The 12,441-nt window shown below is 43.2% G+C and overlaps 1 protein-coding gene across 2 annotated transcripts; it reads left to right on the forward strand.

Moving 5' to 3' along the window:
* The first annotated feature begins 7,739 nt into the window (after positions 1-7,739).
* On the forward strand, positions 7,740-11,873 carry C1H3orf18 (chromosome 1 C3orf18 homolog). Of its 2 annotated transcripts, XM_056865647.1 has the most exons (5): positions 7,740-8,026; positions 8,864-8,889; positions 10,039-10,168; positions 11,299-11,356; positions 11,698-11,844. In XM_056865647.1, the coding sequence occupies exons 1-5, from the start codon at positions 7,793-7,795 to the stop codon at positions 11,724-11,726; spliced, it is 477 nt and encodes a 158-aa protein (XP_056721625.1). In that variant the 5' UTR covers positions 7,740-7,792; the 3' UTR covers positions 11,727-11,844. The 2 variants fall into 2 exon arrangements, with proteins under 2 accessions (XP_056721625.1, XP_056721626.1); XM_056865648.1 differs by lacking the exon at positions 11,299-11,356 and having other exon boundaries at positions 11,698-11,873.
* Positions 11,874-12,441: the final 568 nt, after the last annotated feature.

Genomic DNA, 12,441 nt, shown 5'->3' on the forward strand with positions numbered 1-12,441 from the left:
AAGGTTGCATTCCATAGTGTGGGGGGAACCAATGAGGTTTGTCCTTAACCAGCCCCAGGGATCTTGGTCTGGGCTGCTTTCCCCAGTCCGAGGGGGGATCTCTGGGTCTAGCCGGGGACTCGGCTGGTCCCCTCTCTGAGAATAATCTCCGTAAATGCCAGTGTCACCGTTTGGTTTACGCTGTTAAGGGGCGCACGCTGCAAGGGGAAGAGGGGGATGGGACTTCACTGTGGAACAGGCCACAGGGATTGCTGGATAGCTGGAGAGCTCTGGGCATCCTGGGAAAACCCTGCAGCCCATCTGCTGCATTGGCTGTGTTGCTTCCCATCTTTCCCCGGTGGGCTTCACTCTCGCCTGCATGCCTGCCTGCCTGCCCACCAATGAGGAAACGGGCCAGGTTGAGCAGGGACTCCTTGGAAACATCCTCGTGGATTTCTGTAAGGTGGGCGCTATTCAGACGGAGCTCCTCTTCCACTGGAAGCGCTTGTGCACTTTGATGCAAGGTCAGGCCAAACATGCGAAAGTACTTGCAGTTCAGCCAGGGCTATGGAGGATACTGCTGGGAGTCCAGGGTGGATGGTTCTCCACAAAGAATAAATCAGAATATAATTTGGATGACTATTAAAAACGGAATGATTGTAAATTCTACTGCATGTTTGAGCCACACTCTTCTGAGGGGATCCCAACACACTGCACCTTTTGCCTGTGTTTTTGAAATCATATGGGGAGAGCGGGGTGACCTCTGACGGGCAGAAAAGGCATGCATAATCAAAAGGAAGCCCCGAAGCAGTCGACGGGGGTGACTACAGGGAAACATCCCTGCATAAAAGGCCATAGACTGCAAAAATAAGTTTATGAAAAGGGAGAGGTGTTGCCTGCCTCTAGAAAGAAAACAGACTTGGCATTTAATGTTTCTGCCTGCAAAAGTGCCCAGGTTGTCTTTTCCTTCCCCTTGGGTTCTTCATTCTCATGAAAACTGTTCTCTTCTGGGTAAAGATTTTGCTGAAGGTCTCCTCAAACTGGATGACTGGTGATGAGGTTCCACGTAATGTCCAAGAGTAAAGTGATGGGAAAAGAATCCACACTATGCATGATGATGGGTTGTAAAACTGGTGGGCCTGCTCATGGAAAAAATCTTGTAGTCAGGGTAGAAAATCCTCTGAAAATAGTTGAGAATTGGATTTTATTGCCAAAGGGGAGAAAATAAAACAACATTTAGAATCATGTACAGTTCTGATCTCCCATCTTTAAAAAGAACTGAGTGTCAAAAAGAAGAAAATAAACTAGAATGAAAAGGCTTTAGGGGATGGAACTGTCTTCTGGCTTAACCAGCAGGGACTTTTTGGCATACAAAATTGCAACCCAAAAGGAAACTTTTAGATGTCTATAAAGTTATGTATGATATATGGGGAGAGTGATCAGAGGAAAATATGCAGTCTCGAAAGAGAAAATAGAAAAATGTCATGATCCATTGAAGTTCACAGGCAGCAAAGAGAAGTGTTTTTTCCCCTTACAATCCATGTGCAGAATCAAATTAAATTGGACGCATTATTTGTCTTGCCATAGACTCTTTGTACTGCATCCTAATTCACTGATTTCCCTGGGTGCCTTGATCTGTGGAAAAATGCTGTGATGGCAGTGAGAATAAATATCTTTAAAATGATGTGATGAATATGTTGAAGACTTACTAATTTTTTATGAATTTATTTTATTTGTATTGTGTTTTTCTCCCCAATGGGGACCTAAAGCAGCTCATCACATTGTTCTTCTGTTGTCTCCCTAACCCTCAAAACAACAACCTTGTGAGGTAGGTAAGGCTACGAGAGTGTGATAGCCAAAGGTCAGCTGGTGAATTTCCATGGAAAAGTGAGGCTTTGAACCCAGTCCTAGGTCACAGGCCACCGTTCTAATCACTGTGCCATGCTGGTCCTTAAAGGCAGCTCTATTAGTGGCTACTACGTATGAGAGCCAAAACGTCAGTATCTCAGAGACCCTAATAATAATAATAATTTAATAAATTTTATTTATACTCCATCCTCTCCTGGTGAACTGGGCTCACGTACCTCAAAGTACCAGATGTTGAGGATTGGTAATGGGAGATGGACAATGTCTGGCTTAAAGCCTCCCTGAGGCACTTTCCTGGCTATCTGTAGAAATTTGACCCAGAAATATTGGGCCTGCCCCATATGACAATCAGGTTCTTATGACATGAAAGATTTATAAAAACGAAACCTCTTTAAATTTCATGCATTTTTGTCTTGCCATACTTTGCTTCTGTCGGAATGATATCCTGGATGTCTTGCTGTCTGATAAATTAGTCGTGGAGAAGTGGTAGCCTTCTAGCCCCAAAGATCTAACTTTCCAAAACAATTACTGAGCAATTATATACAGAGATAATCCATGCACTGTGCATTCCTGTGGTACCTCTTGATGTGAACATACTGTGTCTAACATCTTTAGTGCAATTGCTTTGGCAGAAGTTGGCGGATACCTCTGTTGACCAGAGGCTTTTTAGATTGATAAGTGAATTGCATATAGACCTCACAGCTAGAGTCAGAGTGGAAGGAACTGGAAGTTTAACAGAACCTATCCCCCTAACGAAAGGAGTGAAACAGGGTTGCCTGCTAGTCCCTCTCCTCTTCAATTTTTATATTAATGATATAGTACAAAAGATGAATGCACTAACGCATTTCTCCCCCGTTTTGGCTGGAAGGAAAATAACCTTATTATATGCCGACGATATGGCTATTTTGGCCCTCACGAAAACTGGGCTAAAGGAAAGGCTGAAAACTCTGGTTGAATACTGCAACAGGGAATCCCTAAAGATTAACTACAATAAAACTAAAATAGTTGTTTTCGGCAACCGTAGGATTGCTCACAGTTGGACAATAGCAAACCAAAAAGTAGAACAGGACCAGTTTTTTAAAAATATTTAGGCATAATTTTCCAACCCACATTGTCATGGCAAATGCAATGTAAATCTGCTATTCTGGCAGCACATTGAACTACGAGTGCCATTTTAAAATTCTACTATTCCAGAGGAGGCTGTATGGTTGCCCCAGCAATTAAAGCTTTTGTGGGGAAAGTAATACCGCAGTTGCTATATGGAATCGAGATCTGGGGGCAAAAACCGAAAATGTTGCACAAATTGGAGAAAATCCAAAATAGCTTTATTAGGAAGATTTTGAGTTTGCCCCGAGGGGTGCCCGCAGCATACCTTAGAGTGGAGGCAGGCTTGCTGTCAGTTGCCATGAGAGCCCATTTAAGAATTTTACTTTCCTACCTAAAACTGAGAAAATCAACCAACTCAAAATTGGTGTATTATAGCTATATGTACTATTCAAAGGAAAACCATTGGGACAAGGTCCTTATACCCATCCTACAATTGTATAATTTGTATAATTTGCCTTTGCTAAAAGTCTTAAACACATGGGACCCAAAAGATATCAAAAAATGGATTGCTGATAAAGAAACTGATAATGATATGTGCCTAATACAAAAGTCCAAGTTCTCTCTATGGTATCCGTTATTCAAATCGGATAAGTTATTTTCAAACTACCTAATGGAACATTTGGACCCAGGGTTAAGGAGAGCTTTTACTACGGCATGATTCCAAACGATGCCTTCAGACGTTAATCCAAAGATCACACTTAGTGTGGCCTTTTATATCATGTTAGCTTCTAAGCTAGGGAAGAAATTTGTTGAAAATTAGACCCCAAAGCTGACACAGAAAAAATAATTTTAGGAGAACTATAACATCCAATTCAGTAACAAATATGTATATATGTAGCTGTCTGTAACATTTTAAAGTTTTTATTCATGTAACTCTGGGTGGGTTTTACATTGTGTATGGTTTTAATGTAAACATTGTTAAGGTCTGTGACTAAAACATTAATAAATTGGATTTAGTTCAATTTCTCTGTCTGTTCAGGCTATTTCCTTACCTAAACTTTCACATCTCAGTTGATAACGGAGGGATGACTGAATGGGAGACGAGTTCCCTCACTCTGCTGCATCTCTTCTCCTAGTTAAGGATTTAAGCACTACAGCCAAGGCTGGAACTGTACAAAAGAGCTGAGCTTTGCTTGAACCAAGGGGGAACCAGGCTGCTGGCACTTAATATCAAAAATGTGGCAGAGCTGCTTGTAAACTAATCCCAGGGGGGAAGCCAACATGTGGTTGAGAGCCTCTGTTTCAGGACAACTGAGTCCCCTAAGCACCCCACTCTGAAACTTACCAAAACAACCACAGAACAGTGCCTCCCAGCCCTGAAAGGCAATCCAGAAGGATACCATGATCAAAAGCTACTGAGATGTTCAGGAGAATTAACAGGGTTGTACTTCCAGTGTCCACCTCCTGGCTCAGGTCCACAAGGGCATCCAAGTCTGTTTCAGTCTCATAATGAGGGCTGAAACCAGACTGGAAAGGATCCAAACAATCTGCTTCTTTCAGGAATCCCTGAAGTCACCCAGATACTATTTGTTCAATCACCTTTCTTAAGAATGGTGCATTTGAGACTGGTTGGTAGTTATTCAGCTTTCCTGAGTCCAGAGTAGGTTTCTTTAAGAGCAGATGCAGCAATGCAGGTGGCACAAAATTATTTAGGGTGGTGAAAACCAAGGCCAACTGTGAAGAGCTCTGGGATGATCCCCACAATTCAGGCAAGTGGGCAAGAATGTGGCAAATGAAATTCAGTGCTGGTAAGTGTAAGGTGATGTGCATTGGAACAAAATGTTCCATCTTTAAGAACAAGTGGACTGAACTTGCTGAGACTGGGAGGGAAAGAGATTTTAGGGTCATAGAGGATAGCTCAATGAAAGTATCAACCCAGAGCGATGCAGAAGTGAAAAAGGCAAACTCTATGCTGAGGATTATTAGGAAAGGGATTGAATATGAAACAGGGAATATTATAATGCCACTGCATAGATCTATGGTGTGGCTTCATTTAGAATCCTGTGTGCAGTTCTGATCACCGATTCTCCAAAAGGACATTGCAAAGCTGGAAAAAGTACACAAGAGGGCAACCGAGATCATTAAAGGGTTGGAGCATCTTTCCTGAGAGGAAAAGCTGAAGAGTCTGGGACTTCTCAGTTTAGAAAAGAGATGTCTAAGGGGGAACATAGTAGAGGTTTATAAAATGATGCTTAAGGCAGAGAGTGGACAGAGAACTTTTTCTTCCTTTCCCAAAATACTAGAACTCAAGGGTATCCAATGAAGCTGAAGGGCAGTAGATTCAGGATAGAAAAAAACAAATACTATTTTATTCAATAAGTGAATGTCACAAGATGTAGTGGTGGCCACAGGTACAGGCAGCTTTAAATGGAGATTCGATTCATGGAGGATAGGTTTATGAGTAGCTTATTTGCCATGGTGATTAAAGAGAACCTCCACATTCAGAGGCAGTAAAATCTCCGAATAACAGTGACAGGATGCAACATCAGGAGAAGACCTCAGCCTCTCTGCCCTGTTGCCTCCCCCCTCCCCCCAGAGTAATTGGCTGGCTGCTGTGTGAGACAGGATATTGAACTAAACGGACCACCGGTCTGGCCAGCAGGATTCTTTTCTTCCCTGGCCTAAGACAGATTTCATAGTGGACCTTCCCTTTTTGTATCCCACGTCCAGCCCTACTGTGGTACAAGTGGCAGAAGTTCATGCTGTAGCTCTTTAACTAGGGCTCTTTCTAGAGAGGGTATACTGGCAGGTTTAGGAGCTGCAAGGGAGCGGGCCCAGGTTATCTAACTTTGTTGTTAACCTAGGAAGGAGCTTCCCTATTACGGTTCGCAAGCCATCACTGTAACCAATGGGAGTGGGGGAATCTCCTGCCTCCATCTCCTCTTGTCGGCCGCTGCTCCAGAAGCTGGCAGGAGAAAAAAAGATTGCCGTTGGCATGATGGTGTTAGATGATTTCCAGGGAAAACCAGAAAGTGACATCAATGCCACTCTAGGAATATCCAGAAACACTGTGGTTTTACCATAGTTTCTGGCAATTCCTAGAGTGGTGTGACATACATTCCAAGTTTGACCTGGAAGTGACACAATACTGTTGCACCAGCATCCTCCTCCAGGCTCCTGCTAATTGCCAGCTGCTGGCTGGCAACCCTCTCTCAGATGCTCCTACAAAGAGGTTGGAAAGGGCTGCAAAGTGCAAAAGGAAGTAGATAGATTTTTCCGAATGGGCTGCAAATAAGAAAAGGCTGCTATCAGCCTTTTGTGTCATAGGTCTGGTCTGCTTTTGAGTACCAATACAATCGCCATAAGACACTACCTGCAAATCTTTCAAGAGGTGACACATTTCCAAGCCTATTTCTGCCCCCCAGGTGTATGGTAATTTTATAGGTGTTTAACAGTTCCATCCTAAACAGAGTTATACTCTTCTAAGCCTGTTGACTTCAACAGAAGAGTGTAATTTTCCTGTGGACAGCACTGTAGAAGTAGATATTTAAAAGCAGAACTGCAGTGAAATGGAACAGTCCAGGAGGGCACCTTTCTAATGGAATAGCATTGTAGTTTAATGCAGTGGTTACTGTAGGTATCCCCTGCTTTCACTGTATTATCATATACCTTGTAATCCACCTTCAATATTGTTTATAGTATGCCTTGATTTCGATAGTGTTATGATCTGGATTCTGGGACCCATGGCAAAACTGTTTATTTTCCCAAGTGGGGGGAAGTCATGAAAAACAGGAACTTGGTTCAGCAGGAAACCCAACCATTTGGTATACCTGCCAAGCGGGCTGATGGATGGGCATCATAACACTCAGAGCTACCTGCCAAGAGGGCCCATTGGCAGAGAGTGGAGCAGCCCCATGTGGGCAGGGTTTCTAACTGGATTGGGGTAGGGAGGTTTTCACCTCAGCAGGCAGCAGTGTTAAAAGGTGAACACTTCCTTTGTTCTATGTTCAGACATATGGAAACCCATCTGAAGGTAACTAGCATGATTTAACTTAGTTATGTGTTTCCCTTTTATTTCCTTAGCTCTCTATCTCTTACTCTGGTGGGTATTTCCATGTATGTGTTCTAGTCTAATTTTTAGTAAGAATGCTTCTTTCCTGTTTAAGAAAGCAGACTGTGCCTGAAATCCCACCCATACGCTAAGGCTGCTTCCACATGCTAAAGGTCATACACCCCATGAGGGAACTAAGGTAATTGGAAGCTCTGCCCTTTGTATTGGCTCAGAGATAGCCATTACCCGAGTTCCCCAAGACACTGGTTTGCAAATAGGCTGGGTTTAATATCTTGGGGTGGTGTCATGAAGAGGAAACACACTTTTACATGCAGGCAGACACGCAACATGCATGTGAGAACACACGGACCCAGGGTGGGAATGTAACAGGTATCACATGCTTTTAGTGTATTGTCTTATATCATGTAACCCACCTTCAGTATTGTTTATACTATGCCTTTCCTTAGATAGTTGTTTATGCTCTTCTCTAACTCTGCAATCCTAGTCCTATTGCACTGGTTGTTTTATACTGTCAGATTGCTCTGTTTATATATCCTGTAATTCATAGTGAGCCTCAGCAAGAAAAAGTGGGCTACAAATAAAGAAAATAAATAAACATTACAAATCAGGTAAGAGTATTGTGCTATTATATAAGAACAGCTTGGAATAATGTATGATTGTATCTGTTCTCTCTGTTGCTAGGGATTAGCCCGTGAGGTTTCCATACACTAAAAAATGCAAGAAAAGAGCTTTCCCAGCAGGCTTCTTGACAGAAGAGGAATGACTTCTGAGATCTTCAAGACCTGAAACACCATTTAAGGGGAAGAGGATAAAAAGCTCTGGTCCATAATGAATTACAGCACATCCACTGTAAACAATTTGTACCGTAACAGTGCTACCACTTCTGAGCCAGACCATGGGACAACTGTAGATGGGGTTGGATCAAAAACTGCTACAATGACTCCTGAAAGCAGCGGCTTTAACAGCACCAAAATTCCAGATGTGGCCAGCCATGGCCCAGGCATGGGGACAATGCTGCTCTCTTTTGGCATCATCACTGTGATTGGCTTGGCAGTTGCAATGGTAAGGTTCCTGCCAATGGTTCCTACCAGAGGGTAGAAAACTTCAAAGCTTAGGAGCGTCATTAGATTTCCTAATAGTGTACCCATATACCCATATACCAATCTGTAAATACATAATATATCAGGCTATATTATGGCAAATTAATTCCCAAGGTAAGATAGTCGTACATAATGTTGTGCAATGAGAACCACTGTGTGACGTTTTTACAGCTGTGGAGGCTGTAATGTACACAGAGCTCTCACTCACCCACCCAGAGCTGCCTCAGTCATTTCAGCAGAGATAGCAAACCATGTGTTTATTCTTTTGTGTGTGTTGATCTGATTCTTCTTTCCATCACATGGAAAAGGGTGTGTGTGTGCATCAGAGCTGTACTACAAACATCTCTATACTATGTGTGTGTGTAAAGTGCTGTCAAGTTGGAGCCAACTTATGGCAACCCCTTTTGGGGTTTTCAAGGCAAGAGACTAACAGCGGTGGTTTTGTGAGTGCCTTCCTCTCCACAGCAACCCTGGTATTCCTTGGTGGTCTCCCATCCAAATACTAACCAGGGCTGACCCTGCTTAGCTTCTGAGATCTGGTGAGATCAGGCTAGCCTGGGCCATCCAGGTCAGGGCAGCTCTATGCTATACAGACCCTCAAATCCAAGGGGAGTGCGGTATATGAGAGTAAGGTAAAGTTTCCAGTTGTACAATTCCCAGAGGCCACTGCTTTTTCCAGGAGTTGGTGGGAAGTTTCTGCAACTGTCCCCCACCCTAAAATATTTATCTATCAAATATCTGAGGAAAGGTGATCTGTTCTAAATGCCTATGTTGACAATGTTTGTCTTGTTCTTTCTAGGTTCTATATATAAGGAAGAGAAAACGGTAAGTGCTCATTGCCCTTGGGTAAAGCAGTGGTTTGCATTTGCTACTCTTTCCTCCCCCCACCAGAAAATTGCCAGTAAAAGCCTCCTCGTTTAAGCAACAGAGATTGAAGCAAGTCCAAAGATTCCTCTTAAAGTGCAATTCTGATAGCAACAGAAATGAGACCATACCTGCTCAGAGGGCTTAGAATTGATAGAGGGCCTTCAGAGCTAAAAGCACTTCACGCTCATTATTTTGCTGCAATACTTACAATAAACTTGCAAGGTAGGCCAGTACTGTTATCCCTGCATAACAGATGTGGGTGGGCTGAGGCTGGGCAACTGGCTTCAGGTCAACTAGTGAGTCTGTGACAGAGGCGATACTTAACCAGCAATGGCCCAAACCATAACATGTTTTCTTAGCCACTATAATATTTCTGAGTCCAAAGATAAAGACTATACCAGAATGGGGAATGGGCTTCTCATTAAAACAACTTTCATATGAAAAGCAACTGAATCAGCTTGTAAAGCAGTCTTTAAGCCTTGTTCTAGAGCTGAGGTCATGTGATCTTTCTTACAGCAAGGCCTCAAACTAACACTATTCAGTGCAAGGAAATATGTCTAAGGTGTAAATTAGGACAAAAACGCACGGTCGCTTTAGCCTCCTTTATTCGCTGTTTCAGCCAGGATTCAGCCAGGATCGAACGCATGCGTTTCGTCGAATGTGCGTTCGATCCTGGCTGAATCCTGGCTGAAACGGAATAAAGGAGGCTAAAGCGATCATGCGTTTTCGCCCTTAGAGAGAAAGGGGAGGGGCTGTAGCTGAGTGGTAGAGCCATCTACTTGGCATGCAGAAGGTCCCAGGTTCAATCCGCAGCATCTCCAGTTAAAGGGTCTAGGCAAGTAGGTGATGTAAAAGACCTCTGCCTGAGACCCTGGAGAGCCGCTGCCAGTCCGAGTAGACAATACTGACTTTGATGGACCAAGGGTCTGATTCAGTATAAGGCAGCTTCATATGTTAAATTCTGCCTCTTCAGCCCCTGGGCTCCACTATTGCCTCAGGTTTTGGAGGTTCTAAACGGCTGCTGAGCAGTATTCAAAAGTCAATGCTTTCCCCCCATCTGTCATTTTACAGTGCTGAGGTTTTGCATTTTCCATCTTCCCTAACTAGACTAGAAAAGTTACGCCATCAACTCATGCCCATGTACAACTTTGATCCAGCTGAAGAACAGGATGAGCTGGAGCAGGAGCTGCTGGAGCATGGCAGAGACGCTGCTTCTTTGCAGGCCTCCCAGAACAAGGTAATGCTGTTCCTTTGCTCCGTGAGGCACCTGAGCATGAAAGCCTGCTGGACTCCAGAGCGGGAGGGTGGGGTCAGTGCGCCGCAACTACAGTTGCTCTGCCATGCTCTTTTTCAGAGTACCTAAATAAATAACCAAAATCCAGACTTTTATTTAAATAATAAAGGATCAGTTGGCACAGCAGACCATTTTTTAAAAAGTGACTTCCTAATAAATGCTCCGTCCTATATATGTTTACTTGGAAGTAAGTCTCATAGGGTTAAATGGACTTCAGTTTTAATAAGTGTGCCTAAAGTCACAGACTCTGGTGCTTGCAAACTCTGTCCTGTAGTCCTGGAGAAAAATGTCCTGCCGCTTTAATAGAGGCTGGACGAGGTGTTATTTTTACCTCCATGCCAGGAACAGCTTCACCTGCCTGTTTCTACACATTAAGCTTTTGTTAAAGGGACAGGACATTTTTCTCCAGGCTGATAGGCAACCCCAACCTCTAGGGGGGCCAATTTACATTGAGGAAAGGGCACTGGGAGAAAGGGTTATTCCAGCTCCATCCAGCATTGTGGCCGCAATTCCAATCAGTTGGACCTATATGTAAATACATTTAAGATTGGATTTGAAACATTTCATTAAAAAAAAACACAAGCTATATTAATAGACCCTGAAGAGAAGAGAAATAGTAATGGATGTAGTAATCAAGCTGCTTATCCTGGAAGAATCTTAATCAGTGGTACTATTTTGATGGTCTTATGATGGGTGCCTATCCTGATTGTACAGTCTTGATTAAAGTTACTCCCTTATAAACTCATTGACTTCAGTGAACTTCAGAGGGTGTAACTCTGCTTACGGTGGCACAGAAGCTGTAGTATAACATGAAGTAGTAACAGTGTACTGAGGTTAAGAGTATATAAAGTGGAGGTTTTACTGGATGTAACTCTCCTATAGTTTTATTTTTAAAATGTTTTTAAAAAGTGATATTGGAAATGAATTTTGCACATGCTCAGAACTAATCTTTTCATTATTACTTTGCTTGTTTCAAATTGAAACACAGTATGAGAAGGAGAGGGAAGAATCTTTAGGCAATGTAAGAATCTGGTTCCATGTATTTGTTTTTGTTTGTTTTCGTTTTGTCACAGCCTTGTCATGTCCAGGATTTTTCCCAGACTAAGAGCACAACTATACAAGACATTGGAGGTTTGTCATCGGATCTCCTGTCTCTTTAAGCCTCTGTAAATAATGGCAGCCAGTGGGTCCTTGATTTCCCCAGAAGAACAAAGAGCACCTCTAGGGGCAATACACTGAGGAGAACGGGTTAACCCACCTCCACCAAATGTAGTTCCAATCCCAATCATTCTACTTCTTCCCTTCCAGTGGCTGCTATTGAGAGAAGTTTAGAGAGACTGGAGATCTAATCTTAGCTAGTTGCTCCCTGATTCTATTAATGGTATGAATCCTGACGCAACAGAGAGGCATAGGGACAGAGGCATGCACACATTCCTCACAAATCTGCCTTCTCAAATTTCTCTTTTCTGTAGACAACCCAAGGAGTGCTCCAGAGACCTAGTCGCCTTGTGTTCACAGATGTTGCAAATGCCATCCATGCATGAACAGTTCTTCGGGAGAATGATGCCAACTGCTCAGCTGCTTGCAATGGATGGTAACCACAGGTTTCAGCTGGGAAAAGGCACCAGGAGCCAGCATATTGCAAGAATTAAGACTGTTAGTGTGCCATCAATTGATTGGTAATGACAGTACCAAGCTGTGTAATGGAAGATGCAAGGTTATTTGTAGATAAATTGGTCAGAACACTTACTATGACAGGCTAAAGTAGGGAATTGAGGCGTCTGTTTCCAAGGCCTTCCTCCCATAGGTGGCTGTCGGAACATCCTAGTATCAAAATCATGCAGGTTAACCTAAGCCACTCTCTGCAGTAGTAGACTTAAAAAGTGACTCCTCATGCCAATATATGTGGTTGTAACTTCCTGGAGCTAGGAGCCTGGGCAGCTGCCTCTATTGAGATGCCACAAGTGTATAATATTGTCCCAGGGTATATATGAGCACCTGGGTTGTCCCACCTCATGTGCCAGCTGTGTGCAGTATGAGCTGCCTGAAAACTTGATCGCAAGGCACAGCATTTTCCTTGTCTTCCATTAGGTTTCTTCTGCACAGGTGCTCTGCAACAGCCGCCTGAAGATCCATAGTGAGCAACAACATGCTCTCGTATGTGAGAAGCACCACCTCTTCTGAGTTAGGAATACCCCTTGCAGATGATTGAGGGA

This window comes from Euleptes europaea, chromosome 1 (genome assembly GCF_029931775.1).
Source record: "Euleptes europaea isolate rEulEur1 chromosome 1, rEulEur1.hap1, whole genome shotgun sequence".
Lineage (NCBI taxonomy): Eukaryota > Metazoa > Chordata > Lepidosauria > Squamata > Sphaerodactylidae > Euleptes > Euleptes europaea.

Excerpts from the sequence above, each read along its gene's own strand:
- C1H3orf18 (XM_056865647.1), top strand. The coding sequence starts at position 7,793 with ATGAATTACAGCACATCCACTGTAAACAATTTGTACCGTAACAGTGCT. Across the intron at positions 8,890-10,038 it reads TATATAAGGAAGAGAAAACG|ACTAGAAAAGTTACGCCATC; the intron begins GTAAGTGCTCAT and ends TTCCCTAACTAG. Across the intron at positions 11,357-11,697 it reads AACTATACAAGACATTGGAG|ACAACCCAAGGAGTGCTCCA; the intron begins GTTTGTCATCGG and ends TCTTTTCTGTAG.